The 26,208-nt window shown below is 37.9% G+C and overlaps 1 protein-coding gene across 1 annotated transcript in view; it reads left to right on the top strand.

Moving 5' to 3' along the window:
• The window catches only part of ESR1 (estrogen receptor 1), a 165,142-nt gene that overhangs the window by 117,517 nt on the left and 21,417 nt on the right, over positions 1-26,208 (top strand). Inside the window, 1 exon segment of the mRNA XM_072857942.1 lies at positions 21,384-21,522. Within this exon segment, the coding sequence (XP_072714043.1) occupies positions 21,384-21,522 (139 nt within the window).

The raw sequence follows: 26,208 nt of genomic DNA, 5'->3' as shown, positions 1-26,208 counted from the left end.
CATACAAGCTTTGAAGTCTTGAGATGATTCACGGTGCTGTACTTATTTTATGGCTTCATGAACCGAGGAGATAAACGTTTTGGCACTGATTTTTTTTATTTCAAAGCCACAGAAGTTGCTATTTTCTTAAGATATTGTTTTCTTATTTGACCTTCTAAACTGCTCTGTTTGTTAAATTAGGAACAGTGTGTAAAGAGGCCAACAATAGCCACAATTTTACACTGCACTTCAGTGACACCAAACCTTGGAAAAAAAAAAAGTCAGCTTGCAGTGGAAGGAAAGAAGTCATATACAAGAGTGGTGTGTGTTAATAACCCGTTAGGTGCAGGACAGCTTCCTATGTGTAGTGATCCTCCTGGCAATAATTTACACTTAGCTTAAAAAAAGGAATGGCTTGCAATTCCTGTAATAATTTTTAATAAACCTTCCAAAATATCTGCTTTATAATCTCTTCTTGTTTGACTAATGGGCTTGCTGTGGAGATTTGTAAAATGTTATTAAAAAAACCATCCTTCTGCTTATCTGTTTAATCTGTTGAAATGATACTCTAACTGCTCCCCTGACTTCACAGGGGAAAAACAGGGGAAGCAAATAGATCTGTAAGCAAAAGAGAAATGATAACAAGCATCTGGATCTTACTTTATGGCTTCTTTTTGATAATTTAATTTCTGTGAAGTTTCAATTCATTACCATGAATGCAAGAGATAAGAATCAATCCTTATAGTGGAATAAGGTAATCACCATTTGAATTTCAACATGACTGAGAGGTATCATGCAATAGCATGATTTTGCAGGGCAGCAGAGTTAAAACTGTTGCATATGAAATAAAAGCTTTCCATCCCTGTGTTTTCTTAGTCTAGGAAGCATCTTTAGTCTTTCATATCTCTATTGTGTAAAAGCAAACAAACCTCCCTTTCTGTCCTCCTCCCCCAGCTTCTGGGTCCTGTATGAGACAAACCCACTCTTGCAAGTAGCTTTTATTTTTATTATCTATAGAATTGTCTTTTAGTGTTTTTGAAACACAATGAAGTGTATTTCCTCCTTTAGAGAAATTTAAATGAGAGAAAAGGATGAGACCATGTGACTCAATGGTTTGCCGGTAAGGGACAGAGGGGAAGACATTACTTCTAAAGGACAGGGAGATGTCTGACAGAGTTATATACACCAGCAGCTTGTGTCAGACAGGGAAAAGCCAAAGCCAAGAAGGAACAGTTCAGCAGAAGTGCTTGGAAAGAAACATAAACTTAGGCTGCAGGTATCTATGGGAACAAAAATACAGGCAGTGCTTTCACTGGCTGAAGGCTGGAAGAAAATGATAGCAGGAGAAAAAAGGATCAGGGTCTGAATAACAACTGTGATATTGGAAATTTAAGAGGCATCCTAATGCAATGGTTTTCAAACTCTAGGGTGTCCCTAGAGTTAGGGATATAGAAGGGGAGATAAATGCATTAGGTCTAGGGTTAGCAAGCTGACCAGCATCAAGGAGACTCCAACTGGGAGAAAAAGTAGAGAGCACATGCAAGAGGACCAGAGGAAGAAGATACTGGGAATCAGTCAGAGGAGCCAACAGTAAGTTCAGCAGCTCAGTCCTGAGCCTCTTACTCATTCCTAGGGCTCCTGCTGGAGGACAGTAATTTGTTCAGGGGCTCTTTGAAGCAGAAGGGTCTGGTCGTTGCCTGTTCCGCCTGCTACAAGAAGAGCCTTGGGATGTCGTCTACTCACTATCCCTGTTCCATTTCTTTTCCAAGCCATAGTCTTTGAGCTTCACATCCCACTCTTTCCCCAGGAGTTTCCTGGCAGTGAGGATTACAAGGATATATTCAAACTGGGTCACTTCATTTGCATAAATTTTCAACCGAGGGAAACAGAGTTAGGAAAGGAAAAGTAGTTGGAGAACCACTCTGAATCTTTCTTTAGACAACCTTTGAATGAACTCAGAAGTATATCCTTGAGGGTTTTTTAATACATATCTTGCAACATTTCATAATTTTTTTGTTTATTTTTTAATAGATTTTTTTACAAACTCCTAAAGCTAATTCTGTAGCTTTCCAGATTTTATTTCTTTGTCCAGAAGAAGAAAGAGATTCTGAAGAATAAGTCAGGTGCTGATGCCGTTATGCGAGTACATCTGCTTATATTGCTTTTAGCAACATTCTGTGGCCACAATTAAAAGCTCTACTTCATATGTGAGGAGATATTTCATTCAAAAGCTTGATAAATATCAATAATTCTTTCTAATATTACAAAAATCCAATGTTAGAGTAATTCACAGAGAGTGCTATATTGTCCTCTCATTCACAGAGGTAGTTACTTTGTGTAGAAAGGTGACTGCCGAAAGCTATTGCATCAAGCATGTTATCCAACCTTCTAACCTCCTTGAATTTAGGAAAGCTGTAATAAGATACAATTTTATAAACAAATACAGAATGAAAGTGACTGTCTTTTACTTATGTTACATTACTGTAGTTCTCTGTGCACAGGACCAAAAAATGGCTGTGGCCTTTCTTTTAAGTAAATGAGTTTCTGTTAAGATGGAGGTGACTGTGTGTAACATGCTGTGAAAATTCACTTTTTTTTTTCCCCAGATAAAGTGTGTTTCGTATATTTAGAAAAAAGGAAATATAGCTAACAACATTCTTCATAACATTTGTCCAACAAATCAAAAACAGTTGGAACCCCAGTATTTCTTTTTAAATGCTATAATATTTGTTTTCCCAGAGATGTCTTAGTTCCCTTCTTTGTTTGTGGAAGTGAATAGTTTGAAAAACAATTAATACAAGCATCCAAAGCCATCCATTTATTAGCCCAGCACAATAATTATGTTCTACTCTAGGCGATTTTTTTATAAACAGACTTTAGAGTGGTGAACCTCAAATACATCTCTCCATCTAAATATCCCTGAATGGAGTGTATGCTGAAATTTAAATTTAAATCTGAAGACAGACTTAGCCTGTAAATCTCTGTTTCTACGCGTATGCACATATCCAAATAAATAAATTTATTAAGATTATGGAACTACTCCACATATGTAAAGTTCCTTATGCACACAGTGGTTTTAAAATCAAGGCCCAAAGTGCTATTACAAGGCCGACTCTGTTCAGAACTTTCCAGAGTAAGAAATATTTGAGTTCCAAAGTTTTGAATTTTGGGGCTTCCCAACAAGCTGTCTCAAAGGACAAATATCTTCAGTAACCAAGCTGACTTACTGTGAGTAATCTTGTTTCCCTCTTTGTCACATAGTGGCAGATGAGAAATAACACCCAACAGGTAAGAAGGAGCTAACATCGTTTTAACAAGAACTACTTACATATTGGAGTTCATTGGGCATTCAATAACATACAAGTTCATTTGATAATAAATGTTTGAAGATGAAATTCTATTGGTCTTGGCAAAGAAAGAGGCAAAAATGAGCATCCACAGTAATAATTTTTATATTTTTAGCCAAAACTTAAGGAAATTAAATACTTAAACTGTAATATTTTATTTCTAAAATAAATGATCCTTTTATGAAAACATTTCCTGCTATTTTTCTTTAGCTGATAAGTAATTTACACTCTTGGATGAACATATCTGTCTTAGAGTCTTCAGCTATGCTGAACCCTGGAGCTTTCCAAGAAACGCTCGTTAATTTCCACTCTAAGTAAACAGTAAGTAATGATCCCTCCTGATTTATTTATTTCTTAAAATAATTTACAAAAAGAATATGCGATTGTTGGAAAGCACTGATGCGATATGTATGTGCATGCTCACATATCCATTGTTCCCTGTTCACATAATTCACATAAATTGGCCCTTTTTACTTGATGTTTAATAACTTCAGCCTAATTCTTCTAGTTTCTCTCCATTACTACATCTCTGAGCACAATCAGCTGTAATTCCAGTTTCGAGGTTATTTTAATATCATCTGTATTAGTTTTCTGTTCAAGTGAGTCATTCACTAAAGTCTCACATTAGATATACAGGAGTTTTTAAGATATGTAGAAATAATTAGGAAAGATTTATTGCAGCCTTCTTCTGAATAGGCTCTTACCCTATCTGTATCACTGCAGTGGTGCATTATATGACACATCTGTTACACAGCTCATTTATTTTCTTTGATTATCTCTCCAGGAAGTGAACTATGTGTGTAAAGAGTATGTTGTTTTGTCTGCGTGTTAGTTATGGACTGCTACGAATTTAAGCTAGTGAAAGCAAGTTAAAGCATATCCCACAGTGGAATGGGGAATGAGAAATCTGCGATTGCCTTATTCCTCCAGGAGTTTCTTCTCAGCTAAGAGTGGCCATAAGAAAACATTGCCTTCTCTCTTCCTTATGGAAAGTTCTGTTCCTTCTAAGAAACGTAGCTATCCACCACGGTCCTCAGCAGGGAGATGGAGGTGAAGTATTTATCACCGCAGTTAGACTCTGGGTCTAGACCTAAAGCTTCTTATGCCCCTTGAAAAGAGGAGTCCTGGAAACAGGAGGGAGGAATCAAGATCTTGACTTTGACTCAGTGTCCTGCTCCCTTTCCCCACGCGAGGGGCACTGCTCAGGATGTCGGGGGTACCCAGCGATTCTCTCGGGTATCTGGTATTCCTTGTGAGCAGGCTGACCTTAGGAAAAGAAAATGCATGTTGGCAGAAATTTCAGTGATTTTTGTCTCTGCAGCTTGAGGTTTTTGGTTTGGAGTTTTTTCAGTTAATCCAGTAGAAAGTCGTGAGATCCAGAATCAAGGTTAATATATAGTCAAGGGGAAGAGTACCATTCAAAATCTCACTTAGACTCCAGACAAAATGTGTTGTGTTCCCTGTTACATTACATTCTGGAGTGTTTGAGGTGATTTGGAAAATTAAAATTCTAGAAATCTCATTTTACTTGATTCACAAAGGTAGGGAATGTGGCATCGTAGGTTAATTAGAAATTTTCCAGAGAATATTGAGTCTTATCAATAGCCTAATAATGAAGCATCTTCTGCAACAGCTGCTGTCCCTCAGAAAACATGGCTGCAAATAGAGAAGTGGCTATATGGGCTGCTGGCAAATGAGCCAAGTGTTTATTAAAACACTGAACAGTCTCTAACTGGGTATGTTCATTGTAGCCGAAACAACTGACCAGAATAAAGCTAAAATCATAATATTGCCATATTAATATAAATGAATATAGTAGTATTGTATGTCTGACCTATTTCAGAAATCACCTTTGATTGCTATAAAGGTAGTATTTCTTACGAGTTTCACATATATTTGTAGGATTTACTTTGTGGGATTGTAATTTCACAAGTATTTCTTCCAGTTGCAATGCCGGCTAGAGCAGTTCCTACCTTTCTGCTTCCCCCTGGATGGGGGTGGCTGTGCAAGTAGTGGGATTGATCTGGATTAAAAATAAACCTTTTATTTTGTGTGTGCTCTGGGTTGCCTATGACTTGTGTGAGTTCCCCAGTCCAGTTCACCGCAAAATAGTTGAGCCTGTTGAAATGTGAGGGTGACAGTATACTGGGAATGAACAGGCAAGTATTAATATGAGGGTGCTAGAAAGAAATATTCATGTATCTATGCTGTCAACAGTAACATACAGCTCTGACTCAAGCCTTTTTCTAATTTAATTTATCTTTACTTCTACTTTAACAGAGCTCTTTTCCAATCTCTCCTGTACAAAAGGCAAGAATCTTCTAGTTACTGGCACCATTTACAGCCTTTATCCTGTTTGCTGAAGTAGATGCTGTGTAGCTTCTACTTTGCATATTTCTGCTTGATCTGTAGTATGTTCTGTACTGCTATGCCAGCGCTGTGAGGGGTTGGAGAGTCAAAGGGAAGAGGAAGCGTGGTAATTTCCCCCTCACTCAAGATGCATCCTAGTTCATAGAGGGTCTTTAGTTTGCTTCCATCCCTGGGGTACAAAGGACTTTAATTCCCAGGGGGCAAAGACAGGCTGTTCATTTACCTGTGCTATTTGGAAGCTAGAGGAGCCCTGAGGCTTTCTTTTTGCTGAGTTACCTTGTGGATGGTTGCGTATTCCAGTGCATATTTTTTGGAAGTTGTTCTTCTGCCTTTGTCTTCCAGGGAGGCAGCAAATTCTTCTGGAAGTTGTTTTGACCAAGTTTGCACTGTACAGGTAGTAAATAGCGACCTGAAGCAACAGAAGCAAGTGGCAGACTTTTTGGAATCAAAAGTTGATTTTGATTCTTTTTCTGCAGGATGGGATTTTGCAAGGTCTGTGGAAAAGCTCTAGTATATTTTATTCAGTGATGGTGGAATTAACCGCTGGTATTAATTGGTTAATGTCTCACACATCTTAAAAGCAGTATACATAGGCAGGTTCTCAGCTGACAGAGAAGAGCTGCCCATGAAAACCTAGCATATTTATCAATGCTACTTGTGACTTCATTTTTTTCCCCACTTGGTATTCATATAAACATAGCTATGGAGAATCATTGACTCTGATATGAACTTTTTTTCTCCCAAGTGTACGTGTAGGATTATGTCCTTTTACGCTGGGCCTTCTGAGGAGAATGTTGCTTTACCACTGGGAAATACTAATTTTGCTCCTAGCTGTGCCAATGCCTCTCTGTGTTAGTTTTGTATAACTCTCTTAAATGTGCTACAGTGTATCCATCCCTAAATCGCTCTCAGGACTTAATCTGCTGCATGGGAAAGCTGTGAAGAACGCTAAATATCCCTGTTGTGAAACAAAACCCCCCTACTTTGAAGATTCTTAGCCTACAGGCGTAAATATGAATTAAATCTGCTATGTTTTTTATAATGCTTATTATGCTCCTGTTTTATGCCTCGCTGGTATGCCTCTTGCCAGTAACGTGGCTTATATCTTGCAGAAATTTTACATGCTACTTTATCCAGGTGTTATGCAAAGCTATCCTGAGAAGGGGCCTTTGATACCGCTAAGTATGTCTAAGGAAAAATTAACTATAACTAAGTCTGAAAGAATGTAGTATCCGTAATTTATTTGAAATCAGTTATGTTTCTCAGCTCTCTTTCTATTTTTGTACCTTTGTTCCACTCTATGCATTTATTTTTTTTTTTTGAAGGGGCCACTTCTAATCAAGTGTTCAAGAAAGATCCTGACATTTGAATGAGGCACTGCCAGGCAACATAAATACATTTCCCTTACTGTCTTATTTCAGCAGACAGTTCAGTCACAGTGCTCTTTTCTTTAAACTCCAGATGAGGCTTTTTGTACCTTCTTTATCAGTAGTAGGGGTTCTGAGAGATTTTGGTAAAACTCCATCACTGTAGTCTGATGAATTCAGATCTGCTTTTCTTCAGCTGACAGTGAATAATTATTACCAGCTTTCCTAGGAGATGTTTTATTTACAAGTAATGTTGTGGAGTAAATTTTAAGTGCTGATTTCAGGTGGGTGGAAGACAGAGGTATCAGCTTGTCAGAAGCTGCTCTGAAATAATGGGAAGTCAGAAGTAGTTGAGTATAATGCTGATGATCTGATTTTCCCCTTCTTAACAAGCTGCCAGCTGACAGTGGGCCTCTTGGCTTCCGAGTCTCTGAGCAGATTGATAACACCTGATGTTTGTAGGGGTAGGACTATATTTAAGTGTGTTTGTAGGTGCTTATAAACATACATGAGCTGTAGAAGTATATAACAAGAACCCAAGAACCTTCGGGATATCATCAAATGTGAGCAACACTATTAGGGTAGCAATCAGATGATACTTGTTTCCTCAGGGCTCCTACACCAAACACAGTTCTTCTGCCTCTGAGGATAGGAGCCTTCAGCCTGAGCAAGTCTATATAGGAACCAAATTGTGCCTTGAGGGTCAGTGTGGCAACGCTATTCATAAAACGGTCTCCTGTCTGTATCTGAACTGTGTGAAGTGGCTGTTTCCTGATCCAAGCTAAAGGTTTTATTCTTATCCATGAGGAGTCTGTCAAACTCACATTCCCTATGCAGGTGAAAGAAAAAAGAAAAACAAAATAAATCAAATTTTCTCTGTAAATGAGAAAGATGAAAAAGATCACTTTTTTACCAGTTTGACAAAAATATCAAGTTATAATTCCAGGGGAAACTTGCTGAATTTTAAGTCACACATTTTCTTCTAATCTTTAATTTCTGCTATTGTACTTACTAGAAGACATTACTGTGATTTTTTTTAAGGTAACAGAATTCCATGCAACTTTCCAGTCCTGACAAAGGATGACAAATAGGTTTTATAGGTCCAGTTACTTCGGATGAGCTTGTACACTGTTCCAAAGCTTTTCCAGACGTCGCCATCAGAGTTGTGTGAATAACTGATTTCTTTGTTTCGTGGGAGATGCAAACAATAAAAAAGAATAATTTTCACTTAATACAAAATGACATTTTGGGACCTTTTTGCTAGATAATTTTTTTTTCAGGTGAAATGAAACATTTTATTCAATATGAAAGAATAAACTTCATTAAGATTTCAAATATTTTAGTCACCTGTTTAAAATGAAAAGAAGACAATTTTGGAAAAAAAGGGTCCTAGATTTCCTGGAAGTTTAGGTACCTTTCACAATGCTGAGTAGGAATAGATGCCTAGTGGAGTGCTGTAAACTAAGATGAGGTAGCTGAGAGGGACACTCTGTGTTCCTTGATAGAAACCAGCTTGTTTTTATTTGTTGATTTTCATTTTGTGAAATCTGACATGTTCTCCAGAGTGTTTTAAACTCATCAACCTGTCAGTTTCCAATGTAAAATGCTCTGTCAGAGTGCTTCCAACCAGCTCTAGCTTCAGCATATGTCTCAGCAGGCAGTATGGGAGCTTGAGTACAACGTGGTGGTTCTCCAAGTGCAACACTAATGTTTTGTATGCACGCCTGAGCCTAGTCCATGCAACATGCAAGAGTTGCCTGAGGCTTTGCAGATGCTGAAATGTGCCTTGGATTTGTTATCCATTGAAGGAGAGTGTGCAAGAAAAGGGGCTTAAGTGAATGATGTGTTTTCTGGAAACACTGCTTGCTAACTTACTAGGTGTCCTGGTTTCGGTGGGATGGGGGAAGGCTGCATGGTGCTTAGTTGCCTACTGGGATTAAACCACGACACTAGGTTTCCCCGGACAAGAAAATGAATATAAATGGCCAGCTGCATTCCAGTGACTTGCTTTCCCTGTAATGTATTCCTTTGCTCTGTCATATGATGCCACTCCCACACAGCTGCTAAAATGCTCTTGTTGTTGTAGTGGTTAAAGGAAATTGCTGCAATTAATTTTGCTGTCTTTCTTCTCTTTGATGTGTCATTACAGTTTCTTGGATAATTTTTCAGAGATTGGGTTCTGTTCAAAACTAGTCATGTAGGGGTGAAAAGCATAGGATGGAAAATAAACATTTGACCTTATTTATATGTGCTTGTGTTTCCGTTTTGGTGTAGATACCAGCCAATGTAATGAACATGAAAAAATACATATACATGCACAGTTTCTGTTACTCACATACAAGTACAATAGACAAAAATAAGACTTCTCCAAAAGTGAACAATCTGAAGAAATAAAATGGATGCAGGTGCCTTAGTCAAGCTAGTTTTATTTCCTAATGACTATAAAGAATGACCAGACCATGAACTCTGAGGTTATGCTTCATTTCTTGGGTACAGCACATTATGTTCTGAGCAATTTCTATTTGTAGTCTTGAAGCAGTTTTAATCTTCAAGTTCACTACAGACTTGACAGTTTTCCCCTCTTTTCCTTGGGTTGCAAAATAATCCTCTTTTCTGCTAGTTCCAGATGCTGCCGAAATGAATGTTAATTGATTCAGTGGTGAGTACAGTAGACCCTGGGATGGAATAGACTGTGGAGCAGAAAGCTTAGTGCTTTGTTCACTGGATTTTATGAATGAAGAAGGGGAGCGGGTAGCCCTCCCAGTTTCATCATGTGAAAGTCATCATAGTCAAAAAAGGTGTTAAATTCAAAAGTGACATTTCTCAAGTTTCCAGGCATGGGTGGAGATATAAATCGAAATGGTGAAACTTTAATTCTTAAAGACTTAAACAAAATTATTGGAAATAATCAAAAGTATAAAGCCAGGATTTTAGGGACATTCAGAAAGAATAGGGTTAATAATCATTAATTGCAGCTTCTAATTCCTTCAATAAATAAATAATGTTAGTTTAGAAGAGTGGCTGAAGCTGATCATTGTTTGCGTTACCTTGCAAAGGTAATTTTATCTCTTTTCTAAAATGTTCTTGACTGTGTTACGACAACCTTCAAGACTTCCATATAGCTCTTATAATTAATAGAAGAAAAAGAATAAAAAACGGAACAATGGAGATATTCTTATACCCTAACGTTTGTGGAAAAAATGAGGTGCAGAGAAGCAGAAGTGAGCTGCCTGTGGTAGAGCAGGTCTCCAGGCTCAATTTAACTGAGTGTTGTTCACTTGCTACCCCTCTCCTGCCACCCGTACGGCCATTAGACTGTGCAACATATCTATGTTGCCTTTGTCCACCCTGAGGTTTTTCAGAGCCCTCTTCCTGTAGCAAGGTCTGTCTCCTGGGGCCGCAGCGAATGCCAGGCATGCGATGCTGCCCACGCCAGCTCTGAGCAGGCCTGCAGAGCCCCGTGCAGAACACTGCCCGCCTTGCTGGTCTTGCTCATACTGGTAAAGTCCTGCCCCGTCCAAAGTCTCTTTGCCAACTCAAGTACTTATGAAATTAGTAAAAGGATGTAGTAAAGGCATGTAGGTGCACTCTGTAGAGGAAAACAACTGGGAAGTCTCACAGGTCGATCTTTGGTTTTAAAATTCTCCCTGATAACTGTGTATTGAAGCGACCATTTGAAACCTCATAGGGGCATGCTGGGGTCATTGAAAAAGCTGTGAAAGAGTTTACTTCAGTCTGCTTCCTTTTCCCCCTCCAGTGACTATACGTTTGCCTAAAAACTGTGATTGCTTAAAGAGGTTGCTTAAAGAGTGATTACTTAAAGAGACCTTTTGCCTCAAATGATTTTTCTTGACAGCGACAAAACCATCAGTTATATACACTTGGTTTGGGTTGTGATTGGAGCACAGCCTGGTACTTTAGTAAGGAGGTCAAACAAATGCTGAAAACCTCATGCTCTTTTGGATGCAGCTGAACATACAAAAAATCCAAGTCATGCTGGACATGACTTCAGGTCTTGGGGCAGGTTTACACAAAGTGTAAACCACCCGAGGTGGTTGGTGCTCCCCAGCTGCCCATTGCTCACCTTTCACGCTCCTCCTTCTTGCTGGGTTATTTCATCAGTTGGCTGAACACTTAAACCAGCAGAACAGACCAGGAGAGTAGCAGCCCTGGTGGGGCAAGGAGGGGGAGGAGGGGGAAGAATGAGGTAGAGAGGACAGCCTGTATTTATGAGTGTGTCTTTTGAGTTCGTAAAAGTCAAGTAAGAATGCATAACCACTCCACGAAAGATTTTAGCTGGATCTGCTTTTGATGGAAAACATTTTGCATAGCAGTGACCTCTTACAAAAATGACAAATTAAAAAAACCGCCTCAAACCTGCAACTGGTCTGAGTACTGGTATGAACTTAGCGTAATGTAATTAACTGTTGCAGAGACAATAAAGACAAGATGTATTACTTCATACTGTGTATTTTAGTCAGCAGCTAATAAATTTTGCCTAGTATCCTTCTTCACCTGTGCGGGGAAAGATTCAGAGGCCACCCTTCAAAAGAAAAGCCTTCGCATGCAGCTGATGGTCTGTTCCTACACTAAAAATCACTGGGAATGGCTGCCGTCGTCCCATTCTCAGTATGCAGATGATGTCCTGTGCATTTTGTTTGCAAGCCTGAACCCTCTGAGAAACAGCACAGCTCTCAGTGGTAAAAGAACCATAAAGTAGCACCTTACTGCTGTCAAAGCATAGCCTGAGTCTCGGATGTCTGGATTACAGTCCAGGGATGAATGATAATTAACATGCTTTAAATAACTGCTATATAGTGCCGCAGGAATTTGTCGTGTAATAATGAACATCGCTTTTTGTTGCTCATTTGAAGTGCTTGTTTTTTGTACAGAAAAGATATATGTGTCTCCCTTCTTGCTTTATAAAAACAGTATGATAAACTTTCACTAGCAAACTGGCAGGCAGCCTTCACTAGCAATAATCTTATACAGTAGTTGTTATTATTATTAGTAAGCTTTGTTGTTATTTTAGTAACTTTCAAAACTGCTTGTTTAGAGGGGGAAGAAAGCTTAGGCCTAGGATTTTTTTATATAGGCAGTTACCTTGCTGAGATTAGTGAGTGTTTTCAAACCAATTAAGAATTAATGCTTGTTTAGTTCCCTGCATCCAGGTTTTCTGCTCACACTCTAAACAATTTCTAACTTCGTAAGGCTTTCTTTCCTTTTTCTCTTTGAGAAAAGTTCAGTTGCTTCTGGTTTTTTTTTTACCTTTTTACTGATTTGCAAGAAACAGAGCTTGCACTTGAGTTCAAGGAGACTTCTCCACCCCAAAGATTTTTGTGGCTGAAAGGACTAGAGAGTGTGCTAGAGCCTGCCACACCTCCGTCCTAATCCTGCCTCCTCCTGGATGAGGCACTTAACCTCTCTGTGTTCTATCTATAAAATACATTTAATAATACTTAATGGCTTTCCTGCCCTTTGAAAATGTAATGCGCTATGTGAATGCCGATTACTTTTATTATGTTCCCTGATGGAAGGCCTCAACGTATTTGTGTTAACTGGTACTGCTAATGCACTTTCTGGAATAATCTTTGGTTAAAAAAGTGAAACAGTTGCAAAATAAAAACTGTGTTTTAGTCAAGGCAGACGCAGTGACACATGCAAGGAAAGTCAGGACGTGAAAGCACTTAGCTTCACTGGGTATGTCTGTGCTGTGTGTCAGCCATGGGCTCAAGCTACAACGCAACCCACCTTGCCTTCTCTCCAAGCTGCGTCTGCGCCAGGGAGAGCACAGTGAGGAAGAAACCCCGAGCTTTGGACACACAGCCTGACCATCCACCAGCATAGGACAGATTTTCCCAGGCAATCAAATCCTGCAGAATAATTTGCTTGGGCTGCTGTTCAGTGAGAACTCACTGTGCCTAAAACTCACAGGAGCATGCCAAAGCTAGGGGCTGGCTCCCGGGCTGGGTGTTCCCACAGCCTCACTGGGACAGCACATCGTCCATCTCCCCAGGAGCAGCTCCAGCCAAGCTGGTGCTGTGCTGTGGACTTCTGATGTTTCTCAGGCAAGACAGAAGTATTTCAGAAAAATGTGGCATGGGTTTGTCAGGAGAAGAGAATGTATGTCTGCCCAGCAGCAATTATCTGTCACTACCCCTGAAGTGTTTCCATGGCCCTAAATCCAGATTGTGCTTGGTGCAAAGTATTGACTTTGAGAAGATCAACTTCCACTTGGCTAACTTCTTTACAAGCTTGCTTTGGCATAAGAAATCTGAAGTAGGACAGTATTTATTAGATCTGATGCAGGGTATGCAGGGTACATTCAGTCGTAGTTTAGACTGGTGTGTACCTGAAGAGGGAAGGAGAGATTCCTGTCCTGAACGAGGCGTTGGCTATTTGGACCAGAAATGGCCTCAGGAACTTTTTAGTCTCCTCATCCTGAAAACATATGGACTGGACAGGCCTGAAAAAGTATGCACTTTTCAGTGCAAGCAGAAAGCATTGAGTGAGGCTGTGATACCTTTACACATTCCTGAAAACAGTTGAAATGGTTCTCATTTACCTGAGAAATACATTTTGGAATTGTCATGGTGCAGCTTTTAGTTGAGAGCAGAACAGACCAGCTCCTAGAAACGGGATCTGAAATAAAAGTGACAAATGTGACATCCCTGCAGCATCCTGCTCCGAGGACAGCATCAGGTGGGGAGTTTAGCTGGGGTGGTACACCCTTAAAACTGTAAGGCAGGTCTCCTAAGGTGAGCTCAGGGAGGATGGAAACCTCCCGTGGAGGAGGAGGGCAAAAGCTTGCTTGATCTTGAATTTCAGTACGAATACAGACCATGAAAGCAGGGCTTCATGATCCTTCTGACTCTTTGGGTTTTGCCCAAAACCCCAAATATCCCTAACTCATATTATGTTTACTCCTGTAAATTGTAATTTTTATTTTTCAGAAAGTGGTTTAGAACCATTAGAGCTGAAAATGGCAAATGCAAAGTAAAATTTTTAAAAGGAATTAACAGTAATTAAAAGCAGATGCTGTTCTCATTTCATTTCTGACAGACTGTTTAGGCTTAGAAGAGACAGTTTATAAGTTTGGATTGGTATTCTGCTATATTATAATTATACAGGCAGTGAAAATAGAGAATTCTGAAAGAGCAGACAAAGGCTCTTACAATTGTGCCACTTGCTCTGTGTTTACCCTTCAGATTTTCCTCCCTGGAACTCAGCAAATTGCAGTTAATTTTTTTCTGACCCGACTTACAGAAACAAAAGTAATATCCCCTTGAAAAAAATTGAAATAACGAGACTACTTTTTTTAGCAAAACTTTTGGATTGAAAATGTTGGATTTTAGAGATTTTTGATCTTCAGTCGTCAAAATAGGTCTTGATTTAAAACACTGGAGTTGTGTGAACAATTAAGCCAATATGTCCATGTCATACTTTAAGTGCCCTCAGGAGGGAGAACTTAATAGAAGTTTCTTATAATTTTGGTCTGAAGATCTGTGGAAAGAAGTAGGAATAAGTAGCATTATAGAAATAGCTGTGTGAATACTGACACTCGTGAAAACTAGTGTTTGTGATTCTCTGATTCACTTGTCCTTGGACTCTGTTTTGCCCTGCTGTTGTTGTGTACAGACAAGGCTATAGTCAAGGTGCAAGTTTTAGCTACTTCTTAGCTTTTAGCCACCTCTTAACTAAGAGGTTTCAGGGCTCAGCCTTAAGGGTTGAAGAGGCTGAGTGATCCATGCAAGTTCAGACCAAAATGTCATCTTATGTGCTAGATAAATGCGTAGATGTGGTCTCACCTCTGCTTGAAGTGGCGAGGTTGGGTGCTGAGCTTGTGGCACTACAGCAAGAACAGGTCTCGTGTCTTGATCAAACAGTGACTGAACTATTGGTCCTCCAATGTGCTTTAGGTTAGGAGAAACAGATGCTGTTTTTCCTCTTCCTGGCTGTTTCTTGACAACAGAACTTGCTGTAGGAATTATTTCTTGTTTGTCTGTTTCATCTACTTAGATATTTTTATCTATATAAACCTCTCTTAATTTGGTTGCTTTATTGAATGGTTGCTAGCTATTAGGTTGCAGCACTCACCACTACTTTCCTGCTGTCTTTGCCAACCTGATTAGTATTTTGTTCCAAATGTGGCCTATTACATGACCGTTGCATAGCTGAGATACTGTATTGAGTTGTAAATAACAGCCTTTTTCTGTGGTTGTTGCCACTTTTCAAAACACTGCATTAAGATAGAAAAAAATAGTGGTTCATCTATGCAAGTTTAAGACACAAGATGTAGGGATGTTCTGATTTCCCACAACATTTTTGTATAGTATAACATCCTATATTTTTTGGTATAGGAGATACTATAAAAATTCCTGTTGCTGTCAAGTTAAAGACTTTCCAGGCAACCAGGCAGGACATTTAGGAAAGAGATAACCTTTGGAGTTCAATAGTTAGGCTTATGTTGTTCAGCATATTCATGTTAGCTGGAAAAAAAGGCGTGAATAGTGGTGATAAAAATTATGGATGATATTAAATTGACTCAGGTGATGAAGACAAGGACAGACTGAAAAAACTGCTCAGTCCTAGTCTTACTGTCTCTGAAAGAATATAGTTGAACTGGAAAATGCTCCGAGAAGGACAAGGTGAACAGGATAACTTTCATGTGAGGAATGACTGAATATACTAAAAATGTTTGGAAAAGACAAGATTAGCAGTGAGAAGATGACTTAGGGAATGATGGTATCTTCCAATAAAATAATTAGATGCATCAAATGAAAGTAAGAGATTTTTTTTTCAGAACAACAGGAGATTATTATTTCCTAGTGTTAACTTAGAGGGTGAAACTTCTTACTGGAGAGTACTATTTCCAGAGTATATCAGAAATCTGAAGTGGATTAAATGCCTGTATGGGTTCAAAAAGCATCTGGACAAACTTGGAGGAAAAAATGTTAAGGGACATTAAGCACAAAAAGACCATCTTTGGCTCTGGAAGTCCCTGAGCTGCATACCACTGGAGCCTGAGAAAGCTTTCTGCAGAAGCATATGTTTGTCCTGCTGTATGTTTTGCCATAAGCATCTGGTATCAATTGCTGTTGTAAATGGGATACTTTGCTAGATGGACCTTTGCTATTGCTTTTAAAAAAATTATACTGCTTTTGCTTTACTTTCCTTCAAAGCAGCTGCAGACAGAGTCATTCTTTATTGCACGAGGTTGTTTATTGTCTTGCAGAAATTGGCTGAAATTTATATTTCAGGTACCTGTCATGGTAATTAAGACAGATGGTATAAACATACAGGTAGGATAACAGTTAGATCAGATGAAAAAAGAAGATTGCTTTATCATTTGTTGTGGGAAGAGGAATAGTCTGGACACCTCGTAGTTGTGTCTTAAGAATATTAGTAGAAGAGCTGCAAAATAATGATAATTAAAAGATCCCCAAATGATAGTGAGTACCCACTGGAGGACTTACTGTTGTAGGATTAAATCTGCAATGACACTGGATATTGGGTCTCAGAGAATGTTACTTGCTAGAGAAATTGTTTCTGATAAAATAGAAAGCTACTTATTAGGTCACAAGTCACTAAGGCAAATGATGAATTTATTAGTTTCAAAATATTTGATTGGTAAAATTTGACATATATATGTGTTGTTGTTGGTTATTTCAGAGGACTGCAGGGTTCACACTGTATGTTACAGGAGCAATAAATGAAAACCATCTGAGCTTTATGTTGTTCCTTACTGGAACCAAACAATCCTGTGCATAAACCACTTCTGTGTTGTCAGGGATATATGTTTTACCTAATACTACTTCCAGCAGTCTTTGTGCTCTTTCATGGCAATCCTTCCCTTTGGGCACTTGCCCAAATTCCCAGTTTACAAAGAGATTTGCTCATAGCTGTTGCAGGTGGTTGCTGCCTTCCTTTTTTAGGATGGTAGAGTCATACAATTTTGGATTCCCAAGTCTAATGTCACCTCTAGAGAGTCATGCTTGCCAAAGTAGAGCTTTTTATAGCTTTTCCTCCATGGACTCACTGCTGCTTCAGAGTGTCTTATTGTCTGGAAGAGAGAGATTTGTATCATATTGTCACTGATGTGGCACATACTGCTGCTTTATATTAGAAAGGATTATCAGTTTAATTTTAATATTACCGTTTTGTGTTCTACACATAACATAAATTTAATTGCCACCTACTCTTAGCTGAGTGCTCAGAAGACCTTTCTGGCTTTTCAGAAGTTCAGATTTCCATATTTATACAAGAGTTTGTGGAACAATTATTGTGTTCTGTTTTGGCAGTCACTCAGAAATACTGTTAATTTATCTGTATATGAAAAAGGAATGGTCCAGCCATGGCTTTAATGCTGTAAGTGTCTTTCTCCTGCCAAGCATATGATATATGAATGGCTTAATGGCAGTCTAGCTCTTGTGGATTTTGGCCACACAAGGATTTTGACATGTCTCATAAGGTCATGCAATTGGTCAGTCTGGTGTATGGAGTCAGATATAAGTTAAATCCATAAGCTGCAATTAATTAATTTATCAACAGTGAAGTGAAGGTCTTTCTTTTTCCTTAAAGAACAATAACCAAAAATTTAGAATTCAAAAATACTTTTTCTTTCAAAACTTGCCAGCATTAAGAACACTGATATTTGAGAATGCAGTGCACATCTACACATAATTTTACTGACATTAAAGTGCAGCATGCTCGGAGTGATGAAGTGACTAATGATTTATTCATCATTTAATTTAACCTTCTGTAACATTATTCTGAATTAGCTTGCTTGAACAAGAGTATGTCTTAAAAATAACAATTAAATCTTGATTAACATTTCTAATGATAGCAAATTCATGGAACCTTAGTATGTTGCTTAGATAATTACTTTTGTTGTTAACAATGGCCCTTCATTTGTGGTCTGGCTCGAAGCAGGTATAGCCTCCAGCATGGGCTTCTGTATGTTATGGCATTACCTTTTGTAATGACGTTCTCTTTTTCTTTAGATAGTTACCCATTGCAGTCCTTTAACCCCTTTAGCCTATTTAGCTTCACAAAGAGTAACTAAATTCCTCTTATTCCTCACCAGAGGGCATGTTTTCAATGCTTTATTCATTTTGACGTTTCTCTATCAGTCTGTCCAACTTCTCATCCTACTTGAAGAATGGTTACCAGATTCAGGTAACACAGAGGTAATTTAACTTCCTTACTCTCTCACAGTTCCCCTGGCTTTTTATAAAGTTCATCGTCTTTATTAGATGTAGCTTCCCACTGGAAGCTCAAACTGGGCTGATTTTTCTCCATCATTTTCAAGTCCTCTTCATAGCTGCTACTGTTTCCATCTTGTATATATGCCTAATGTTCTTGGTTTTAAACTTTATATTTTTTATGATGGAGCTAGTGAGTGATTTAGATTCCTTACATTATCAACCCGCTTTTTGCATTATTTCCCACACACCATCATGGTATCTGAATCATGATTTCTGTTTCTTCCATGTCATAATTAAAAAAATTGTCTAGGGTAAAGTAGTAAGCTGTATGGCATTCCTCTAGAAACACTTCAGTTCTGTTCAGTTCATTACCCTTTTGCCATTACATACTGAGATGTGTCATTTAAAATATTCAGTTAATTTGTTTTTATGAAATCAAATGTCTCGTAGAAGTCTGTTTCACCAAATCTATTATTTTTATCAACTAAACTTATAATGCTATCTAAAAAGCCATCAAGTTAATTTGATAAGGTTTGTCATGAATTACAGTTGATGTGTATTATTATATTACAGACTTTTAAACCTGCATTAATCAAGGTTTGGGTTAGCTGTTTTGTTATAGAACCCAAAGTAGATGTCAGGCTGACAGATCATTTAATGTTTTAAACTAAGGACTCACAATCAGTTTTCTTCTTCATCCTAGTTTTTTGAAACCTCCTTACCTTCACTGAAATCAGAGTTAATAGTCCAGACAGCAATAATATTGTTGGCCAATTTTAGGACTCTTTAATGCAAAGTATTCACATTCAGGTACTTCAAAAGATGTTAGCATTGTTGGGCAGTATAATTCTGTTGTCAGAGCAGGCTAACAGAATATCCCTCCTGTACAATACCAGTGAGGTAATTTATTAGCTTTCTTTTTTACTTTCTCTCTTTAGTTTTTGTGCAGATTACTGAGACTCAGTGCAATCTGAGATTTAATATGTGAGAATGGGGAAAAATAGAGCTAATAAAAAGATAGGGCTTAAAAGGGGTTTGATAATAAGTGTAGTAAAAATAAAGACCAAGACAGTGTGGAGAACAAAGCAAAGCATTCTGGCATCCAGAATATTGTAGAATGAGCAGAGTTTTACAGGAAAGTGAATTGCCACAGTTGTAACAAGCTCAGTTTTTCTGTAACAATCAAAGCAATCTGCTGTAGCATAGCGTGCAGCCTGACTTGTAATGCACTGACTGCAAACTTCAGACACCAGACAGGGACTTGTGTCCCTACGTTGCTGTGGTACTCTTCAAGCATAGATAAAAACACTATATTATTATGTGTTGTCGTACTAAGGCAATACTTAATAGGAAAGATGGTGTTTATTGTTTGTTCTCCATATATAGACAGCAGTTTCTTTCTGCCAATTTCATTCTTGAGTGCTGTAATCAATGCTTTGTAGTTAAGAATGTTGCTCTTTTAAGTTTTAGCTCTATTGTTTCAGGCTGTTTGGTGACTCAGGCAAATGCCATTCCATCAGTCTGAGAAGTCTGAAAGTCATTTTTTCTCTTGGTAATAAAGGAAAAATACAGGAAAAGACAACTTTTTTTTCCTGGAATAGTTACCACTTTCATAAAAATAGCAGGTACTGCAACTGTCTAAATTCACTCCTAATGATTGATAGATGAATTTTATTTCAGGTATGTCAAAGGTGTTTCCTTTTTTTGAACGATTCTTTATGAATAGACTGATTAGCTTTCTCAGATGTTTTCATTAAAAATGATTGTATCAACAACTGTTTTGCAGAGCATAACAATATTTTCTAAGTTATTTTGAATGATATTTTGTTCCTTCTTTTAATCTTTGTTACTTGAAAAATATATTTTATAATACAACATTTAAATTTTAAAATATGTGTCTTTTTTTTTTTTTCCCCTCAAGATAGTACTCAAGAGTATGTCAGGTATATTCCTCGAAACTGACTCAGTATATACCTCTAGTAAGGACACAACACAGAAGCAAAATCACTGCCATTTACTGGGCTGGTAAGGTAGTTTACCCTGTAACTTGTATTCTGAAGACTAATATGAATCAATTACAATTGAAAAAAAAAATGGCAAAGTTCAATAATGTGTTTCACTCATAACACTGAGTAAAAGATAAATAAGATCTGTTTTAAGAGAACTTCTACACATTTCATTTTAGCAAGTTCATGCTAATTTTAAAGAATAACTTATGCTAAGATCTAATAAATTGTATCATACAATCTGCCCTTCCCTTATATCTTTGGATTGAAATTAACGTTCATGAAAAGTGAGTATCTCAAATAGAGAATAATACAATCTGTTCCATGAAATGAACACAGGAATGACCACTGTCATGCTTTCATATCTATCTTCATCATTATTCTTTCATATTCATATTTTAGTATTGCTATAAGCAACCTCTTCATTTCGCATTCATTGTTTTTAGCATTTAAATACAGACTAAGAGAGGTCACCTCCTTCCTCTGGGTGCTATAGTCCAATAGAAATATAAGCAAGTGGTTAATCAGTGAATTCTGATTGTGTAGTGATCAGCATTTGCTTCCTAGTTTATTTGGAATGCTGTATTGGGCCCTCTTCCACACAGGTATGGCACTTGCAGTATGGTGAATTGTTCACGAGTCTGGAAAACAGCATTCCACCAGGAAAAGCGGTCTGGGATTAGCTGATTAGAGCTATCATTTCATTTTAGGAGGCATTTTTCCATTTTCCCTCCATCATGACCCAGGCAGCAAGGCACTGGAGCAGACGGCTGCCCCTTTCTGCAGCATGCACCTGGCTTCCCAGGCCACTAGCAACAGGCGTGGGGATGGAGACGCTCACCTGGCTCTTGCCCTGCTCTTGGGGCAGGCTGCAGCCAGGCCACAACCAGAGGGCTAGAAAGTGCTGACTGGTCTGTAGGACGGAGCCACGGTGGACCTGATAATAGACAAAACTCAGCCCGAAATGCAAAGAGGACAAATGTCTGCTTTATTGCTTTTCCTTTTTGGTTATCCATCTCCAATGCACTTTTTAACCTGATTCTCTGAATAATGTTGTTCCACTTACAAACCTGGAGTGTTTTTACTGTCTCCTATTTATTCTTTCAGGATTTGTGGATCTAACACTCCATGATCAGGTCCATCTACTGGAATGTGCCTGGTTAGAGATACTGATGATTGGCTTAGTCTGGCGCTCCATGGAACACCCAGGAAAGCTTTTATTTGCACCTAACCTATTACTGGACAGGTCAGTCTGCATGTTGCTTTGAATTATTTAAGTTAATGTATTTCTACTGCAATCAGATTAATTTTTAGCTTATAGTCATCTCACTGATACTACAATTTGACAGTACATCATAAGTTGAAGAGAGTTATAAGAGGTGGGACTGGAAAAGGAACTTTCAGAAACCTAGAAACACTGTAGAATGTGATGCTGGTCATTTATTAGACAAGTAACACATGTGAAAGTCGCCTGCTGCTGAAAGTGCGTTCTTTCAAAGGCAGCAGAAAATTTATCTCATAATCTGTACAGTTTGTTGCAAAACTAAATTAAATTAAAATTAAATACGGAACCATAATCACTTTAATTCAGATAATTATTTCTGCTTACCTAAAATCCTCCTAGTTAGTCTTAGAATTGGTTTATGCAAGCAGCCAGACAAAATTTTGGAAGAAAATCCTGGTAGAGTCTCTTATTTGCAGAGAATATATTAAGTAAGTTGGGTTTTTTTTCTCCTGGAAACTGGAGTCAAATTTGTAAAACACATACCTGCTTGCTGCCTTGAGCCTCTTTTAGTCAGTCTTGCTAATATGTTGTAGGTGTTTCTAAGTGAGAGACAAAAATATACATCTCTGCCATACTATATCCTGGACTTTAGCTGGCAGTCTTCACAAGTAAAAGCAGGAAGATGGATAGAATTTTAAAATGTATTCTATTTGTCTTAATGCAAACTCAAGTTCTCTTTTTTTCCCAGTCACGAAAAATTTCAGCCTAGAGAAAGAGTGTTAAAAGAGAATAACCAGTGAGCAGAGGTTTTGGCAAATGACTGTGGCAATTCTAGAAACAGCTGGTTGAAGAGTTATCCTAGCTATTGGTAGTCCTCTTTTGTTGAAGGCCCCTGCCCACATAGCAGGGTTGGCAGGAGAAAGCTTGTGTGGGCACACTGGTCACTTCAGTGCAGAGTTTGGCTTCTTGGTGTAAATTGAAGGTGGAGAAAGCTGGGCTGAGGAGCTAGGGTATGTGGTGAGGCAGCTAAGAGCTGGGCATGCTTTTGGTCTCATCACGTAGCTGCAGGGGCAGTGAGCTACAGCAGAGGGATGGCAACAAAAAGGCAAGGGCAGTGCCTTCGGCTACTGCAACCATTAGCTGGGTGAATAAATCAAAACTCTTATTAGCAGAAAAACGTCTTTTGAGCAGCTTGCTCAGTAACTGTGGGTTATTGAGTTTTCATGTTTGCATTTGTGCAGTGTTAATCCTTTGAGTTTTCCCCCCCTCTATTGGTTTACTTTTTGTATTTTAGTAAAATATAAATGATAATGCATAACAGTATAAAATATAATATTTCATAGGAATAGAGAAGTATTTATTGCCTTAGGAAAAACCCTATTCCACTTGTGTAAGCACATGATCTGTGAGCTATGGAACTAGATGCATATAAAACACAATCTTATTTTGTGTACAGACAATATCTGCTTGCCTAAATGTAAGAATAGTCTTCTCAAGAAAGCATAACAGTTTTAAAATAATTTCTTAGTGCACATAGGAAGTAAAACTTACTACTGTAGGAAAGTAAGTATAGCATATTATTGAAAACTCCTATAAATTGCAATGTAGCTTCCAAAGACCAATCCGTTTCACCTTCCGTAATACAGGTTGTGAGGAAAAATTGAAAACTGAAGAGCAGAGCCAGAGAACCATTTTTCCTCCTCTTAGCTGAGAAAAACTGCTAAGGATACACTTGAAATTTTGGTCTACTGCAAATAAAAATTCCCATGCTCTGAATAAAATGGAGTCTGAGCAGTTGATTCACACAGTTTAAACCAACTCTGCTGGATTAAAGAAAACAGTCACATGCAACAGGAACCACACATCATTTTAGCACTCAAAAATCAATTAACTTCATAATCAAAACAGGCTCTTTGTTTTCTGGCTTTCAAACACGATTGTTTCTCAAAATGTGGATTTATTACATCTTCTCATTTTCAAATAATAAGAAACATGTTTCTAAGGCATCATATACTTGCATCACTCTACTTGGTAGGGATATTTGCTAAAACTAAAATAATAAATTGCTTGACTCTGGGGAGCACTGATATGCTAATTAGTTAACTAACTGTTGATTTTCTAGTTAATTAGTGCTAACAATAGTTTGATATGCTAATTTAATTTAGGGAAGTTGCCTTTTGAGAATGTTACAGGGCAAAAGTATATTGTTTGTCAGATTTGAGAGGGCAGGACAGAGACTGATTCAAAGCCTATGTAACTCAATGGAGTCCTTCCACTGCATCAAGTATTTGAGAAGTGCCACAAAAGTGCAAAAATTGTTTGATGCATTATTGTTGTTGATCTAAATAATGAAATCATTTGATTGAATGGCTAAAATAATGGAAACGGTGGATACTGTAGTACAATTTCCTTTCATCTGTTCTTCTCTCCTTACCCTTCAGCATGTTCTTTACAGGATACTCCTTTTCAATGTTTTAATCCACAGTATTCTATCCTGAATCCCCATCATGCTTTCCCTGTTACCTGATCTATGGGGTTAACAGCACTTGCAAATATTAATTTAGCTACCATCTATAATCCAGAGTCACCAACCACAGATGGTAAAACCTAGATCTGTCTCTAACCTGTGTTTTTCTGGACTTAGTGCAAATTCAGTATTGTTAATATAGAGCTTTACCACATTTTGCATATGTCTCTACCTCTCTCTGATCATTCTGTTGCAGATATCCTCTCTGATTTGCACATCCCTTTCATTTTTCACATTCAGGCTTCTCCTGTCTCTAATAGATTCCCTCTGTCTAGAATCTTGGAGATAGATAGATAGTCGTTTGTATACATCTGTACATAAAGCTCAGGTCACATAAAGTTTTATTATGCAATTTTTTTACCTTTTGGATGGATAAATACAGTCTTGTCTTGTTCATATCAGTCTGAAATGCCATAAAAATAACATTCTAAATTTGCTCTTTTTCTGAAAAAAATCTGGTTTTTCACCTCCCATCTCACTCCTCCTACTTGGGTCATATTAAACATGAGCTTGTCTTTTCTCTGAAGATCTTTTAGAGACTGTCTTTTCTCATTCTGTGAGAGTCTAATTGTTACATTTTCAAATAAATACCACTATAATTTTCCTATGTAACAATTCACACTTGGAAGATTCCTTGAAAATATCTGTAAAGCAGCCCTTTGTTATTAATCTTAAGTTCCTTCTTAAAATTTTGCATTGAATAAAAAAAATTATACAATTAATCTGCCAGTATGTGTAGAGTACTGCCTTCTGTATGGATGAATATCATCACGTTATCCCTTTCTATTCCCACTCTGCCTTGTGATTAGATAGGATATTCTGTGGGGTAATGCACCCTTTCTTATTCTGTTAACGAACTACCTAAACACTTGAGTCTTGGTTCAAAATCACGACTTTTAGCAGTCTGCCAGTTAGATATAACTGGTACATTTTTACAGTGTACAACTGATGTTATTAAAAAAGCTCAAATGACAATAATTATAGATTAGAAAAATAGGCCCAATCAGGAAATACAATGGCATACTCACAGTGCTTGCAATTAATGTACAATACCTGATACAATCAAAGAAATCCCAGGATAAATGCAAATCTCTTATATTCTGTGTTTGAAAATTAGTATCTTGTATAAGGCAAATCTGGAAGTAAAGACTTATGTTTCTAATGGCACAAACCAGATGTTTCCTGTCTGGAGGGTTCCCAAGAAACTAGACCTTAAAAATGTCATTAGACCAGGGCTGAAATTTGTCAGGCCTGACAATAGGCTGTTTATAATTTTGAAGAAAATGCATTGTTTCTTTAGGAATAAGAAAGTAATATTTTATTACATTTTTAAAGGATTTGTTGCATTCAAATATCATGCTGATCAGAGGTTACTTAAAGGTTTGAAACATAATTGTAAAGAAACTCGTGGTAGAAATAGCTGAACTGCTGACTGAGGTGGATGACTTCTCACCTGAAACATCCTCAGTATCAGCAAAATGGGAAACACAGTGCTGTGTTTTAAAAAGGTGGGTGGAACTTCTGCCCAGAAAGCCTGGTGACCATTGTGAGGAAACTGATGGGATACCATCTAAAGAAGAGAATTGGCTGAGGTGTGAATAAACGTGACATAGTGGTAAAGAGTCACCATGCATTTTGTAAGGGGAAGCCATGCATCATGAATACTTTGGAGTTCTCTGAAGAAATTAACAAGCAAGTGGATGAAGGAGATCTTTTTTGATTTCCAAAAAGTATTAAACAAGATCCAAATTTTATGTAGACAATTGTGAACTGATGCATATAGGAGAAGAATAATCCTAGTCTTCATAAACTGCATTCTGAGCTGATCTTTCCATCTCGCTGTTAACAGTAGTCACTTCTATGGAACCAGCAGTTCTTTGCTAGCCAGCAGTCAAAAAGTAAATAGACTGCAGCTTTCACCCCAAGAATCATTACAACAGCAAAAAGAAATAGTACAGATCATTATTATTCTACCGTTTAAATCTGTGCTGCATCTGTGCTTGGAAAACTGTGCCTTTCTGATTTTCCTTATCTTAACAGGAATATTGCAAAAACAGGAAAGGTACCCAGAGGGGTTGCATAGGCAATCAAAGAGAGAGATGAGCTTGGGTACAAAGAATAACTAAATAGACTGACTTCTCTGCCTGTGATGCTCAGTAGAAGAAGGGAAACAAAATAGA

Source organism: Ciconia boyciana, chromosome 3, assembly GCF_034638445.1.
Source record: "Ciconia boyciana chromosome 3, ASM3463844v1, whole genome shotgun sequence".
Lineage (NCBI taxonomy): Eukaryota > Metazoa > Chordata > Aves > Ciconiiformes > Ciconiidae > Ciconia > Ciconia boyciana.
Note: the sequence above shows the minus strand (reverse complement) of the source record. Positions and strands in the feature narration are given on the sequence as shown.